Source organism: Oryzias melastigma, linkage group LG15 (assembly GCF_002922805.2).
Source record: "Oryzias melastigma strain HK-1 linkage group LG15, ASM292280v2, whole genome shotgun sequence".
Lineage (NCBI taxonomy): Eukaryota > Metazoa > Chordata > Actinopteri > Beloniformes > Adrianichthyidae > Oryzias > Oryzias melastigma.
In genome coordinates, this window is record NC_050526.1 from 30,426,810 (window position 1) to 30,443,203 (window position 16,394).

Below are 16,394 nucleotides of genomic sequence, written 5' to 3' on the forward strand. Positions count from 1 at the left end.
TGCATACAAGCTGGTGGGGGCCACACAAGATACTGAAAAGCATTTTGAGTTGCAGAAATGAAGTTTTGGAGAAATGGACTAGCCTGCCACATCTTCATTTCACTCTGGTTTTATGGTGTCTACACAGTTGAGCCTCTGTAGGATGAAAACTTTTATTTCCATTAAAAGACTTGGCATCCTTTTGTTCCTAAGACACTGAACTGGTGTTATTTGTATAGATATCCAACTTCATTTTGAGATCTGATGTATCTAATGTGTTTCTTTAAGGTGCTCCTTTCATTTTTGTGAGCCGTATATATATATATATATATATTTTAAATACATATATATAAAATGTTATCTAATGTTTTTTCTAATCTTTTATACAAGTCTGGATTCAGTTGCAGATGTTCCGACAGAAACTTTGTTCCACATTTTGGGAGGAAACCAACTCTGGTTGACTTTAAATGGACCAAATGTGTCCCGTCTGAAAACAGCCTTAAAGTCTTTTCTTAGATCCATTAACTCTGATCATTACATGAGGATCAAACAGTTTCTTTCATTAATTAGTCGTAACATTACATCTAAACACATTTATTTTGTACTTAGCAATAACAGAAAGACAACTGTTTGAATGAGAGTCAGCATTGGTGCTGATGGGAAAATGTGATCCTGTCGTTCCATCAGAGATTTTTTTCTATTATCTGCTGTTGGGATGAACTGTGGGATAACGTGTGTCCATCTGTGTTCTAAGATTGTGTTGCTATGGTTACCAGCTGGTGTTTAGAACAGAGCAGTGATATAGAACAGAACCGGAACTACTTTCATTGCTGTCCATCAGACCATGTGATAAATGATGATGTAGATGTAACTAAACCTTTACAGCACTGATGGTGTTAATGTCACAACGTGTAACAAGTGAACAAAGAGATGGTATTGTGCAGAGGAGAGTTGTGAGTTTTCTTCTCTGAGAGTCCAGAAAGGCCCGGTATGTGTTCTGGTTTACCCATGTTATTATTACCTGGCATACTGAGAACAAGCCCCGCCCTCTTCAGGCTGAAGGACCCGCTTTGCCCCTACAGGTGTAACAGAGCTGTAACCGTTGCTTCTGTGTCCTCAGGTCCAGAGGGCTGTAACCTGTTCATCTACCACCTGCCGCAGGAGTTCGGAGACAACGAACTCATGCAGATGTTCCTGCCATTCGGGACCGTCATCTCCTCTAAGGTCTTCATGGACCGAGCCACCAACCAGAGCAAGTGCTTTGGTGAGAAAGGCTTCTGTTCACACGGCATCCCATAATTCTGAGGCTCAAGGCCCACATGTCACTGTGATGACTTCATCTCCATCCTCCACACATGCTGGTCTGCAGCATACCAAGTGTTTTAGGATTCCAGTCTGGACCTTAATGCACAGAGAAACTCTTCCATCTGGATTAGCTAGCTCACCACAGAGGAGCTCGCTAGCATGCTACAGCAGAGCTTGCTAGCACGCTGCGCTGTCCATTGGGCGGCTGGATAGTGTGGCGAGCTAACTCACTGAGTGTCTACTTAAGCCAATGTGGACAGACACAGGAGGGTCACCACAGGAACTGTGGACAAACCCAATCGGGACATTTTCTGCCCACTTTTGAACCGCTTGGTCTTGCTGGCTGGGAAAGCTGAGTTTAGTGATGCAGTCATGAGGGGAAGGAGCTCAGGATGCAGGAGCAGGACTCTCAGGAGCTTCCAAACCAGCAGCTGGACTGAACCTTTCAGCGTTCCAGTCACCAACAGAACTTTGTTACAGGGTAACCAAACCCTAAATCAACTTTTTTGTCTGTTTTTATCTATAAATGGGGTTTTAAAAGTGCTGTCTGTTGGCCATTGACACATTTTTAATAACTTAAACTTAAATAAATTCTTGAAAATATAGTCAAAAACTGTCTGTGTGCTGCCCCCTACAGGTTGAATTGAGGTATTACAGTTGAATTTTGTGATCGGTTAGACCATTTCAGCCCCACGTCATGATCTGCAGCTCCAGTAATAACAGTCCTGCTCCAAAGCCCCTCCCCTCCCACTGGATTTTCACAGTTCGGCTGTGGGCGGAGTCAGCCTCCTTAACCTTTTCTGCTCTCTGTTCTCTAGTTCAGAGCAGCTACTGTTACAATAAAAAACAACTACTTCAAATCTTCACCGCAGATTTCAGCCTCCGATCCATCTCCTCCTCCAACATTTCTGTTCTAGACTTAGGTTTAGGTTGAGCGTCTTCGTCATCTTCTTCTTCCTCACAGGTTTCGTGAGCTTCGATAACCCTGCTAGTGCACAGGCAGCTATCCAGGCCATGAACGGCTTCCAGATCGGCATGAAGAGGTTAAAAGTGCAGCTAAAGAGACCGAAGGACGCCAGCCGCCCGTACTGACACCGCCAGGCGTCAGCACCCACAGCAGCAGCACAGGTGAGTTCAGGGAACGCCGACGGGTCGGAGGAGACGCTCTTGGTCCAGGAGTCACAACAGAATCAGATCAAAGATTTAGACGCTTTTGGTCCAGGAGTCACAACAGAATCAGATCAAAGATTTAGATGCTTTTGGTCCAGGAGTCACAGTTGAATCAGATCAAAGATTTAGACGCTTTTGGTCCAGGAGTCACAACAGAATCAGATCAAAGATTTAGACGTTTTTTCCTGTAAAAATGTTTTGTTTTAGACTGAAGCTTTTCTTTTATGGTTTTTCGGTCTGTCTGACACAAACATGAAAACAAAGATAACTGCATGTGTACCAGGGTCACTTTGACCCAGAATGACTTCACCTGAAGACTTTAACGCTCTGTTGTATGTCGCAAAGAAGAAATGTTGGTCATCAGGAGAGAACAGAAGCAAAACTTTCACAGAGAAGACTCGTTCCTCTACAGACGGGCGGTCGACCTTCTTTAGAGTCATCTTCGCTTGTTGGCTGTTGATGGAGTCAGTGAAGTTTTGTGGTCCATGTAAACAACCATCTGGATTCCAACATCTCCTTTTTCTTCTCCTGCAGGTTAGAGGACACACGAGAAAATCTCGAAGGAGCTGAACTTTTTTCTTTGAATGCAAACTAAGTTTTAAAAAAATGAAGACTTTAAGGAGTTTTTTGGAGACATATCAACTATCACACATGAAGACGTCAGCGAGGTGGTGAAAGGACTCCTGCAGGAGGAAGAGGCGTCTCACCGAGGATGGTGCAGAACCAGCAGAGGAGGAAAGACGGGAGAGATCAGCACCAGAACAGTTCTTCTGTTGAGACTGGATCTGTTAACTAAGCAACAACAAAAGAGCAGCAGCAACAAATAGATTTCTATATACATATTCTATATATCTATGAGAGAAGCACTACGCTTCTCCAGGACTAATGAGGGTTCAAACAGAAGATGGAGGAGACCAGCAGCTTTCTGCAGACTCCCTGTCTCCGTCCGTCTTCTCTTCTGTCTGCAGAAATAAGGACGAGGTTTCCAGTAGATCTGTCACCCCAAGGGACCAAAGGACCAAACCTTTTTATTCTTCTGAACACTGATATATTATTGATGAAAATACCAGGAACTTCTGCTGAAGGTGAAGCTCCAGCAACGGTTTCTAGTTGTGGTTTGAGCATAAACAGGAAAAGGAAACAGTTCTATTTTAGCAGCACAGAGTTTATGGGTTAGATAGATGTTCATCCTTTCTGCCGCCAAGTGAAGAGGACCAACCGGGTCTCAGCAGCCCACCCCGAAACCCGCTTGGATCCAACAGAACATCTCTGAGGCACTGCAGGATACAGAACCGGTCCTGCTGTGTCAGTCAGCAGGTAACAGATCAGCACCAGTGATGACCACAACGAGGGGAGTCTGTCAGAGGGGGGCGCCCTGGAGCTCAGCATCCATCTGCATCCATCAGAATCCATCAGTCTGAGAAGCAGAACCGACTGGACCGCCAGCACCATCATCACCAGCCTTAAGAGGTCCGTTTAGGAGTCCATCACTCAGAGATCTCCTGTCCAGAGCCGCCATGACGCCGCCGTCATCACCATCAGGACATCAGATTAGATCTCAGTGCGAGACTTCACGGATCTCCCACCCCGTCTCATCCCTCAGCAAACACGATTCAACGTTTCCATGGGATTAGCCCCGCCCCCTCCTCAAATCCAGAGCAGAAGTGGACTCTGTCTCAGTTTTTTGTGCCATGAGCATATCAGTGGAGCGCCGGCCAAACTCTTCAGATGCCTTCCTTCATCCACAATTGCCAAATGATGCCAGCATGTCCCCTGAAGCTCCGCCCTCTACTGCCGGGTTACCCCCATGTGACGGCTCTGAACAGGACACTTTGATTTTGTAAAACGCTGATCGGTTGTAGAGCGAGGGTCTGCTCAGGCTGGGGAGGGATCGAGTCGCACCAGAAGGAGAGGAGTTGGGTTTCTTCTTCTTCTCAGCGGTTTTTCTGCCGGTCACGTTTCTGACACGCCGACCACGTTTTCTCTGTCAGGAAATGAAGAGTTTCTGTTTTTACCATTTTAATGAGCTGTGATGGAGCTAAACGTTCTGCCAGGCTCAGTCCGCTGCAGCTGAAACAGTCTCCACATCATCAGTGGATGGAAGCATGCGTCTGCGCAGACATCCACTGCTAGCTGCAGGAAGTGATGGCTGGGCGGAGCTTGTGCAGTGGGCGGGCTCACAGAGGAGAGCAGCAGCGGTCCAAGTTGCATGTTTGAGTCTTTCTTGCATCCGTCCTTATCATCCTTGTTTTAGATCAGGGGTCCCCAAACTTCTTCTTGTGGGGCCACATCACTGTTTTCTTCTCTGATGGGAGCGGGGGCGGCCTGTAGGCTAACAGAAACAGTGCAGCAATCAGAGCCTAAACATAAAGATTTACGGTTAGACAGAAAGACACACATTTAACAACTCATTTCTGTAATCTTCTCAGAACAAACAATACTAAACATTTTAAAAACTGGATATATAGCATTACCTGTGATAGATTAATGGCTAAAAATACTGAAGCTGATAGCTAAAAACACAAAATTAGACTAAAAACTGAAAAAGACTAAATTAGCTGAAACTGCTAGCCTGTAGCTCAAATAGCTAAATATCAAATTGGCCTAAAAAACTGGAAACATTTGTAATTAGCCAAAACAGCTAACATAAAGCTAAAACATTAGCTAAACTCAAAATTAGACTAAAAACCAGAAGAAGGCTAAATTAGCTGAAACAGCTAGCATGTAGCTGAAATATCAGCTAAATTTCAAATTAGCCTAAAAAACAGGAAAAATGTGTAAATCAGCCAAAAGAGTTCGGGGCCGGATCGGCCCGCGGGCCGGAGTTTGGGGACCCCTGTTGTAGACCCTCCTGTTTCTGAGCATGCTCACTGAGGGTGGGGGAGGGGCCTCGTTAACCCTGGTTTGATGCTGAGGACAGAAGCTCGTTATGAATATGAGCCTGCACAGTGTGAGAGCAGCAGGGGTTCGATGGGAAGGGGGGTGGGGTGCTCCCCTCCTGGTTTCTCAGCACAAACGTTCAGCAGCAGGACGTCTGAGGAGACTCGGCGGCGTGCCGACGCACAGACCAATCTCAGTACTACGAAGCTGACGGAGTTTACAGGAGATTCTTTCTTATCGTTCTGTTTCTGCGTCACAGCGCCACCTGTCTGTGTGGCGGACAGCATGAATCTACTGACAGGGAAAAGCAGAATCTTTTATAAATATTTAAAAAGGCGGCGTGTTCCGTATTAGCCGGAGAAACCAAACCTTTGGCCCTGCTGTAATTCTTCATATTTGCTGCTTCGACTTCAATGATTTAATAATTTTCTAATCTACTCTCTGTTCACGGATGTAACTTGATGTTTATTTATTTATTGATTGATTGATTTGCTTTCTGCTCCTGAAGATGATGAAGACGTGGATCTACAGAAGTGCTTCTCGGGGCTTTTCTCTCTTTCTCCTTTTTTCCAATTTTACAATAAAATTTCAAACTGGATGTTTTGTGGTCTGTCAGTCTTTGGGGAGGACCGCTCCCGCCCCGAACCACCAGCGATCTGAACCCCGAGATGCTCCGGAGCCGACGCCGTCCCGTCTGGGAGGAACACGGAAACCGGGATCTCTTTAACGGAGAGAGTGGCACTGGGGTGTAGTGGTTCGCACTCTAGTATGGAGCTAAATTGGGGCCAAAATTACTTTTAAACCCAAATAAAACTAATTGAAAAAATATTGGTGTTTGGCAATAAAAATGTCTGAAACTTTTTGCCATTCTAAAATAAACTTTTCAAAACGTTTTTCAGTTTCAACTCTTTTTTTAACTTATTTTCGATTTTGAAATTTTCAGATTTGAAAATGAAAAAAAAACGATTTAAAAGTGAAAAAAGTTTTGAAATCAAAATTTAGAGTTTTAAAACCTATAAAAACACAACATTTGAAGCTGAAAATAATGACGTTTATTTTAGAATAGCAAATGTTTCTGACATTTACGTATGTTTTTGGGCCAAACCCCAATATGTGTTCAATTTGTTTTATTTGGGTTTTAAATGATTTTGGCCCTAACTTAGCTCCATACTCTTGCTCTAAAGTTCTGGTGGAGTCCCACCTGGATCCTTTCTGTGTGGAGTTTGCATGTTCTTCCTTCATTGGTTGTTCCTAAACTGTCCTCAGGTGTGAGGGCGTGGCCTGACTGGTGACCTGTCCAGGGCAAGCCCCGCCTTCACCCAACAGCAGTGAGGTCGGGGATTCATCAGGATCAGACATGGACGGATGGAAGGATCTCCATCACCTGGAGGAGCCAACAGTGAAGGACTAATGTGACATAAAAACATCAAGAACAAACCTTCAACATGTCAGTAAAGTCAAAGCAACATGTGGCTCTAGAAAACAGTTCAGTGATGGAATAGGAGAACACGTCTAACTAGCAAACCTCCCTAAACTCGATCAGACAAGCATCCGTTAACGGTTTACCTCCGTTAAAAAAGATTTGTCAGCATTTGAAAAATCTGACTTTGGTCTGTGATGTTCATCATAGCAAATCTTCAGCTGTGAAGAAGAACAGAAACAGAATCCAGGAAATAATCGGATTTTTAAAAGAATTCCTTTGCAGAAAATAAGGATTTGTCTCCAGAAACCAACAGGAATTCAGTTCCTCTCGGAAGCGTTTCTTCTTCTTCTCTCCTCCACTGGTTACCTGTATGAGTGTCACCTGTTTGAACTGGTTACCTGTATAAAGACACCTGTCTACATCCTTATACAGTCAGGCTGCAGCCTCTCCACCATGACAGAGACCAATGAGCTGTCGAAGGACACCGGGGACAAGATGGTAGACCTGACCCAGACTGGGATGAACCAACAGTAATTAATAGAAAATGGAAGAAGGTCTGTCGGGGTAGGGGTGTCCGGCGGTTCCCCGTAACCTTCGCTGTCTCCCTTCAGGAGTCTCCGTATTAAAGCTGCTCAGACCTGCGGCCCGCCTCACTGCAGAGCGGCGTCTCATGAAGAATGGAGCGTGAGGCACAAAAGTGGCCTCCTGACTCCTGAAATAAATTGTCCCAATTACAATAAAGTGTGGCTGTTGGTCAGCGTCCACGCAGGCAGTTCATCTTTATTACCATCAGTTAATGAAAATCAATCCCCTCCTGATAAACTCTTATCTCCGCGCCCCTCGCTCGCCCCTCGCTCGCCCCTCGCTCGCCCCTCGCTCGCCCCTCGTGCCGGGAGATAATAAATTAGGCTAATATTGCCTTTGATGAGGGAGCGAATTGCAAATTATTGTAACTTTCCAAGATTTATGATGCAGATGCTTCATTTCCGAGACGCGTTTTTCAGGCCGTCGGGGGGGCATTTGTTAAAAGTTTGGAGATATAAACTCGTTAATAAGATACACACGAAAAAACACAGCAGACGGGCAGGTAGTCTCACCTGTTCCAGACCGGTACTGTTACTGTCGTGGGCTCACATGCACACACGTGCACTCACGTGCTCACACGTGCACTCACATGCTCATACGTGCACTCACATACACACATATCCATTCACATGCACGCACGTGCACACACATGCACACACATGTGCACTCACGTGCACCCACGTGCACACCCACGTGCACCCACATGCACACACACGTGCACTCACCCCCACACACGCGTGCATTCACATGCACACACACGTGCACTGGCACACACATGCAGTCTTACACATATATGAACATTTACTTGCACACAGATTCATTCATGCACACATATACAGAAACATCTCACTATACATGTTCACAAACACACACACACACCCCCACATGCACACACACACCCCCACATGCACACACACACCCACACACACACACGTACACACACACATTTACTCGTGTTAGTTTGATGGATGACAACTTTTCATCAGTTTTTATTTACATTTTTATCCAGACCAACTTAAACCAATAATTGAATAAAAACTTTAGATAAACTCTGTAACAAAATGTGTTGATATTTTTAACTCATAAATTAGAAAATCATAAGCTAAGAACCAGAGAATCTGTCCGTGAAGACTCTCAGTCATCCAGATGATGTGAAGTTCATCCGTTTGTGTCTGGATTTATTTATGTTGAACTTTATTTTACAGAAGAACTTCATGAGCTTCAGCTGAAAATAAAAACAAAGACTTTGAACGACACTTTTTCACCGACTAAAATTGACATTTTGGTTCAACAGTACTTACACACATTCATACGTTTTCATTCACTTACAGACACATTAATAAACAGAGTTCTGATGGTGGAACAAACTCCAGACCGTAAACCAGAGCCAAACTTTTTCACTCAAAAGACCAAAATCTAAATGAGATCTCAGTCCAAATATAATGTTTGTTTTTCATGTCATGACATAAAAGGACTAAATAAAGAATATAGTTTAATTTATTGTAATCATTAAGGTGACACACATTAGAGAGAATAAAAAGTAACATTTGTCTTTAGACCTTTATTCAATTCAATTTTATTTATATAGCCCAAAATCACAAAGAGATTTGCCTCATTGGGCTTCAAAATATAAACAATTGTTAAAAACTAAACAGACTACATAAACTGGTTATCCCTGCCCTTAGACCCTACCTCCCTTTAAGGAAAAACTCCTAAAAAACCTGAAACCTGAAAAAAACCTTTAACAGAAATCCTCACTGGACATTTTTGATTGAAAACAAGAACAATCAAAGAAACTTTCTTCCAATGAAATTTCCTAGAGAGACGTGAAGATCTTTAGACGTGGAGCTCTTTAGTCGTGGAGCTCTTTAGTCCTGGAGCTCTTTAGTCCTGGAGCTCTTTAGTCGTGGAGCTCTTTAGTCGTGGAGCTCTTTAGTCGTGGAGCTCTTTAGACTGCTGTCGCTGTATCTTAGCTAGCTGAAAAAGCCGCTAAAAGCATGGGAAGTGACAGTGAAGGATCATGGGAATTTCTATCTCAAAAAAGCCCAGGACTGAGTCACCTGAGGATCGTTTCACCGTAACCGCGAGCTGAGAAAGTGTAAACAGCGCCACCGAGAGGCTGGAAGTAGATTACAGCTGCAGAGTTTTGGAACACCAAGGAGCCAATGGGAAACAGGTAACAGGGGTTTGAACTAAACACTCCGCCGATTCTGCAGCTGCGACTTGGTGACCTGAAAGGTAACCTCTGGAGAACCAAATGTGGCCTCCTTGAACCTTCTGAAAACCAACATTTTATCTAAATTTAACTTCAACCAATCAAAAGCATAAACCTGTCAGACTCCCACTGATCCTGTTTACATCTGTCTGATGAAGTTAGCCTGTGAAACACAACCCCCCCCTCAAAGATCTGTAGGGTCACCTGATCTCTGCACACTCGACCATCTCCTCAGCCTCTCTGGTCCTCCAGCTGTGAGGAGCAGCTTTCATTAGGACAGTCATCAATCCATCCAGAGATTCACATCAGCATCTATCCATCGTCCGAGTCCTTCATTATCGTCACATTAGTCCCCTCAGGGAATCAATCATCGCCATTTTCCTCTCCACTCATTAGCTGAGTAATTGTCCTTGTTTACAGGCAAGAACAGGACGGCGGTCTGAGGCCGGCGCCGACGGTTTCCTGGTTTTAAGGTAAGTTCTAGAAAAAGACGTTCCAAAGTTAGAGTTCAGTTTCAGAGAACTGGTCTGAGGTCCTGCTGTGATTGGCTGGAGGGAGAGACAAACTGGAACAGCTGTTCATCAGGTGAGGCTGAAGGCGGCGCTCCACTTCCAGACACACAATGATTCATTTGACATCACTGAACAGTCGCACGAAGAGAACACACACTCCACACAGAGGTTCCCACTGGGGTTTGAACCAAGGACTTCTCGCTGAGAGGTGATAGTGCGAACCACTGCACCACCATGTCGGCTCCCTTCAATGCACCTATAATTTTAGCATTGGTGACATTTTGTTTTACTGGATTTTGTTTTTTTAACGCTGGTGTTTAGTTTTGTTTCAGCTAAATAGCTGTTAAACGAATCGATACTTTCACAGATGTTTGTTCTTTTTCCACACACGACTACTCGGCATTGGTCATCATTAAACCCTATGTGATCATTCTCTAGGAGGTAGTTGTCTTACTATCATTCAATGATGGTCAAACATTTAAGAATGTTTCAGACTGAGAAAGACACACAGTTCCAGAAGGAATTGAACCTGACTGCTAACCACTGCACCACCATTCAACATCAACCAAAGCCTTTAAACCGAGAACTTTATTCAATCCAAAACATAAAATAAAACAGTATGTGATCAGGAGGTACGTTATCGCTGTCCTTTTGATATTTTACAAGAGACGCCATAAAAACAAAGTTTGGAACTCTCTTAGTCTTTGTGGTTGTTAGAGAGCAGGTTCAACAAAACCTGTGGAGAGACTTCACGTCTCAGATTCATGTGGAAGTGATGCGTTTAAATGCTACTAGAATGCTGGGTCATCAGAGTTTCTTAAACTTAGATTGTGAACAATATCTGGTAAAACTTGACATTTTCCCACTTTCTTTAACAGATATGTCTAATAATTCTTATAAAAAAGTCTAAACAAGCGATTTATCTGGACCGGCGCTCCTGCGTTTGCTGCCGCGGTCGCTGCTGCGTCTGCCCAGGACGCCATGCATTGGCTGAATAAAGGTGGGAGGGGCTGTCAGGGGCGGGGCTGCAGAAAGGAATCAGTTTATGTTTTAAAGGGATAAATGTTCTGAAAACGCTTATTTAGACTTTTATTCATTTCAATTATCAGGCGTTTCTGTTTAGGAAAGTTGTAAAATATCAAGTTTTACTGGATATTATTCACCTGTTATTGTCATTCATATTCTGAGTCGGTCCGTCTTCCTGCTCGTCGTGGACGAGGAGAGGAACTCACCTGGACTTTGAAGGGGAAAGTCTGACATTCCTCACACATGAGCAGCTGTGCTGCAGTGGGAGACGGATCAATGGATCACAGGTTCAATTCCTGCCTGTGACACTGAATCTGAACCTCCTGGAGGTCAGAGGTCAGCTGTGAGGTGGTAGAATCAGGAGGATTTGGACACAGAGAAACTGTCTGACACATGCTGTAGACTTGAATAGCACTTTTACGTTCCTCAAAGGCCAAAGTGTTTTACTATCATTCACTCGTTCACTCGTTCACCCACTCCTGGTGGATCCGCTGCCCAGCACTGACACCAACCTTCCACCAGAGGCAGTGTGGGGTTCAGTGTCTTGCTCAAGGACAGTTCAACACCTGGACGGGCAAGACGGGAATCGAACCCACAAAATTCTAGTCAGGAATCGACTGCCCTACCGCTGCACCACAGCCGCCCCAAAACGACTGATGTTCAATGAAATCAGAACCTTTTCCTTTATGATGGAATTCCTTTGATATGATATCAGAGTGGGGGGCGGGGTCAGACCTCTGACAGACAAAGGCAGCCAGCTCAGCACAGACTGGACCCCCCAGGCACACAGCCAGCCTGTCAACAGCCTTGTGGAGCGAGGACACCACCTGGACACACCTGGAACTGCACTGTCCAGAAAGGCATCATGGGAACTTTTTCCAGAATGAAAGCAGACATTTGATGTTTGAGCAGCTTTATTTAAAAAGACGTCTCTGAGATGCTGGTGTGGAGCGTCCGACACTTTAATACACAACAGTAATGAAACAACACAAATTAGTTCATCAACTAAACAGCAATAAAAACACATTTAAACATCTATACAAAAGGAAAATGTACACGTTATAAAACATATATATACACTCTTAATATATTATTATTATTATTTGACTTTTTCACCTTTAAACTGGAAACCAAACAGCCTGAAGAGCGACTCGGACAGGAAGTGAATGCTGGGAGTTTAGGTAGTTTCTGCAAACAGTTGTTGGATCCTGAAGAAGAACCTTCACAATAAAAGCATCAGGAGCGGCGAGCGTCCGGCGAGGAGGACGGAGACAAAAGGGTTAATACTGTCACGACTTCTGTGGCGTTCGACCTTCTTGAGCCACAGCAGCATCCTTACGAACTCACACGACCCAAACCGCGATAGAAGTGACCTCCGACGCTCCTCCGGTCCAGAGGAAGTCCTGACCACAGGAAATGTTGAGACCAGTTCGCTGAAAGGGCAGAATTTCCCATGATCCCCCTGACCGTCTGTGGTTGGAAACACGGAATGAATCCTGAATCCTTCAAACGTCTCCAGCCGACGATCTCCGTCTTCTACAGCAGCAGGACGCAGAGCGGCGCCAGCAGGAGGCCGGGCGCCGCCGCCAGCGGCCCCGACGCCCCCCTGCTGGGATCGGGAGGAGTCCTGGGGGGGTTCTGCTTCAGCTTACTGGGCGGCAGCGCCTTCAGGTCCTCCAGGGCGCCGTAGGCCGCCATGGAGAACTCGGGGTCGCCGGTGGTCAGCAGGTCGAACACGCAGGACTGGAAGTACACGTCCTCCACCTGCAGCGCCTCTCTGCACTTGGCGGTGGCCCGCTCCACCGTGTAGGCCTGGGGGGGAGGCCGCGGCGGTCCCGGCTGGGCGTTGGCGCCCGGCGGCAGGCGGGGGCGCTGGCGGCTGACGGTGTGCTCTTTGATGAGCTCGTTTTGGGGACAGCCGTGCAGGCACAGCTGCAGGCCGCCGCCGCCGTCCTCAGAGAAGTCCAGCGTGTCCTCGGGCATGCGGATGGCGAAGGTCAGGTAGCTGCCCACCCGCCGGATGATGATGGAGGTGCCGATGTAACGGGCCTGGATCCTCACCTGCCGCCCCGCCCCGGAGCCGCCCCGCTCCCAGACGCTCAGGCTGCCGCTCTCGCCGCCACTGCGAGTCCCGTCCTGGAACGCCAGCGGCAGGTCGTCCGTGGTGGCCTGGTACACCTTCTGATCCGAGCAGCCGATGTACGACTTGAAGATGACGGTGATCTGAGACCGGAGAAGGACAAGTTCAGAAGGTGCGTCTGCAGAACCAGAACGAGATTCCTCTGGATGTTAACGTTTCTACGCATCTTTATTCATTCAATTAAAGGAAGAAAGAAAAATCTACATGACTTTTTATTAAATTAAATAAAATCAAAGAAAAAATATTTTTTAAAAGTTTATGAATTTTTTAAATTAAAGAAAAAAATACAGGAAAAATTAATTAAAAAGTTAATATGACTTTTTTATTAATTAAATACAATTAAAGGAAAAATTAAACAAGAAAGAAAAATATTTTACTTTTTTTATTAAATAAAATTAAAGAAAAAAAACTAAAAGAAAAGTTTATATAATTTTTGATGGAATAAATAAAATTTAAAAAGTTAATATTTTTATAAATTAATAAAAATATATGTCTTTTTAATTAAATTGGAAAAAATAAAGAAATACAATAAAAACGTGTGTACTACTTTTCATAAATTAAATAAAAATAAATGTAAAAAAAGTTTAGGACTTTATATTTAGATTAAATAAAATTAGAAAAAATAATTAAAATAGTTTTTATGGTTTTTGTAAAATTAAAGAAAAAGTTTAAAGAAACAATGAAAAAAAAATGTTTATATGACTATTTTATTACATTAAATAAAATTAAAGAAGAAAATTGAAGAAAAAAAAGTTTATATAATTTTATATTTCTTCTTTTTGGGTGACAGTTATTACGAGCTGACAAAAAAACACATTTAAATTCAAATAAAAATGTTTTTTAAATAAATAAAATTAAAGTCCAAATAGTGTTTTTAGCAGTTCACTGTGGAGCCACTAGGGGGCAGCAGTGCATAAGACACCCTCCGCTGTCGGTTTTGGTCCCGTTTGTTTTTAGTTTTCTCCTCTCTCCATCTGACCGGATCTCATGACGGTTCTGATGGACTATCCCGGCCCGGTTTGGTTAAAGTCTCCGGGATTCCTTCATTTTCCCAGATTATTCCCATATTTTCGTGGAGAGCTCAGCGGTAATTCGAGGCGTGAAAACCATTCCAGATCGGCGGCGTGGAGGAGAGCGTTAATCACTGCCATGTGAGCGCCCATGTGCTGAAGGTAGAGCGCTGAAGCGTGTCTGTGAGCCGACCCCCCCAGGACGCCCCCGTTCCCCTCGCAGATCTGAAGGAGCTCCAGGAATGCTGCAGACCTGAGAGGCTCCGCGGCGGGACAATTAACTTCACGTGTTTGATGCCGCCGCCGCTCTCATTTAGAGCGCTCTGCGTGTGGGAGGGGCCTCCTGTGTTTAGGTGTAAAGAGGTCTTTAGGAGGTGTGAAGAATGTGGCGTACCTTGCTGGTCGCTGTGGCGCTGGAGCCCAGGACAACCGGGACATTGGTCACCTGCACCGACAGGAAGCGGTTGTCGATCAGTGGCCACGCCCCCTCCACCTTGCAGGTCTGAAACTCATCCCGGAAAGTCCGTAGATGCGGATCTCCGAATAATCCACAGTGAGCGTACTTCTTCTGCTGAGCGGCGCCGGACGTCAGGACCCGGCTCTCGTAGTTGCAGAGCTCGGCGGCGGCCGGCCGGCTCGTGCTGGGAGCTTTGGCGAAGGAGGTGGGGCCATCGCTGGAGCAGTTGTGCTTGGAGAATAACTCCTTGATGGGGAAGACGGCGGAGTGGTAGACCAGGTCGCCGCGGCAGCTGCGGGCCTGCCGCTTCACGCACAGGGCGTACGCCCGCAGGGCGATGCAGTAGTCCACGCCCACCGACACGTCCTCCTGAAGGCCGCCGGCCGCAGACGTGGACGCCACGTAGTTGGCGTTGCACCTCTGGATCCGGCACTGCTGGCAGTGAGCTGGATGGGAGACCAGATCAGCATCAGACAGAACCAGAACCAGAACCAGAACCAGTCAGAGGAACTGAACTGTCCTTCACTGATCCGTTCTATCTGAACACCAGCCTGTGAGGCGGAGCCTGGCGCCAGAACCAGAACCACCCATTCAGAGTTTTACAGCTTAAAGGAGTAAAATGGTTCAGTCCGACCGCGAGGGGGGGTGGAAGGAACCATTGTGAGGTCAGGGGGGGGCAAATGTAACTTAAAAAATACACAAATCAGATGAAAAAACTTTTTCATTATTAAAAATAAACATCAAACTTTATTCTTCAGACGCTTCTATCGTACCATTGTTTTTTCTGAATTCGTTTTCTACATTTTTTCAGTAAAAAGTAGTAAATTTAAGAATTTCCTGATGAAACAAGAACTCGGCGTGAGGCTCCAGACGCTGACCCGGTTCTGGTTCTGTCTCTCCATCTTCATAAAAGAGGTTTTATTTTTGATTTCCTCATTGTTCTTTAGTTCCATCCGTCTGATATCGGAGCCAGTTTGTGACTCATTTAGAAAAACACCGCAGTACGCCGGTCTCACGGCAGAGGGCGCTGGTGAGCCCAGAGAACGTGACGCCGCCACTAAAGAATAATAGAGTTAGTCGTAGCAGGTGGAGTTATTCTTCCTACACAGAGGATTCTGAACTCGGGAGTTTGTGGAGACTCGTCAGGGACCATTCAGACACGGAGAGAAGAAGACTTCTCCAGGATGTTCGTGTTTCTTCAGACGGAGGCGAACAGACTTCAGTCAGTAGGAACTTTTCTGGTGGATTCTGTTCTACGCTGCAGTTCTGCTGAGTCCAGATTTCTTCACTACTTTCTCTGTAGAGCGTTCGACATTTTCTAGTCTCAATCTACGGTCCAGAATTTGAGTTCACTAGAAATTTCCCAGAAGTCTAAAGCTGCACTACTCAGACTTTTACTAGTTTGGGATTCTGGTGGGAAATCGGACTGAACCTTCGGAACCGGAAGAAAAACGATGGAGAACATTTTATTTAACTGTCAATCAAATGGGGAATCTGTGGGTTCACATGTCTGTAAATATGACTGATGATGTCAGAACCGCACCAGGACTCACCAGAACCTCACCAGAACCTCACCAGAGCCTCACAAGGACCTCATCAGAACCTCATAAGGACCTCAACAGAACCTCACCAGAACCTTACCAGAGCCTCACCAGAACCTCACCAGAACTCACCAGAACCTCACCAGAACTC

The 16,394-nt window shown here is 45.3% G+C and overlaps 2 protein-coding genes across 3 annotated transcripts in view; one reads left to right on the top strand and one right to left on the bottom strand.

The window, feature by feature from the left end:
* The window catches only part of celf5a (cugbp, Elav-like family member 5a), a gene marked incomplete in the record, with an annotated part of 128,993 nt that extends 123,061 nt beyond the window's left edge, over positions 1-5,932 (top strand). Inside the window, 3 exon segments of the mRNA XM_024263998.2 lie at positions 1,100-1,243; positions 2,249-2,412; positions 2,989-5,932. Coding sequence (XP_024119766.1) covers positions 1,100-1,243; positions 2,249-2,376 — 272 coding nt within the window.
* Positions 5,933-11,991: 6,059 nt separating this feature from the next.
* rgmd (RGM domain family, member D) overlaps positions 11,992-16,394 on the bottom strand; it is a 14,023-nt gene continuing 9,620 nt past the window's right edge. For both annotated transcript variants that reach the window (XM_024264051.2, XM_024264052.2), the window contains 2 exons: positions 14,640-15,148; positions 11,992-13,318 (listed from right to left, as the gene is read on the bottom strand). In XM_024264051.2, coding sequence (XP_024119819.1) covers positions 12,632-13,318; positions 14,640-15,148 — 1,196 coding nt within the window. In that variant the 3' untranslated portion in view covers positions 11,992-12,631. The remainder of the gene's footprint in view (positions 13,319-14,639; positions 15,149-16,394) is intronic.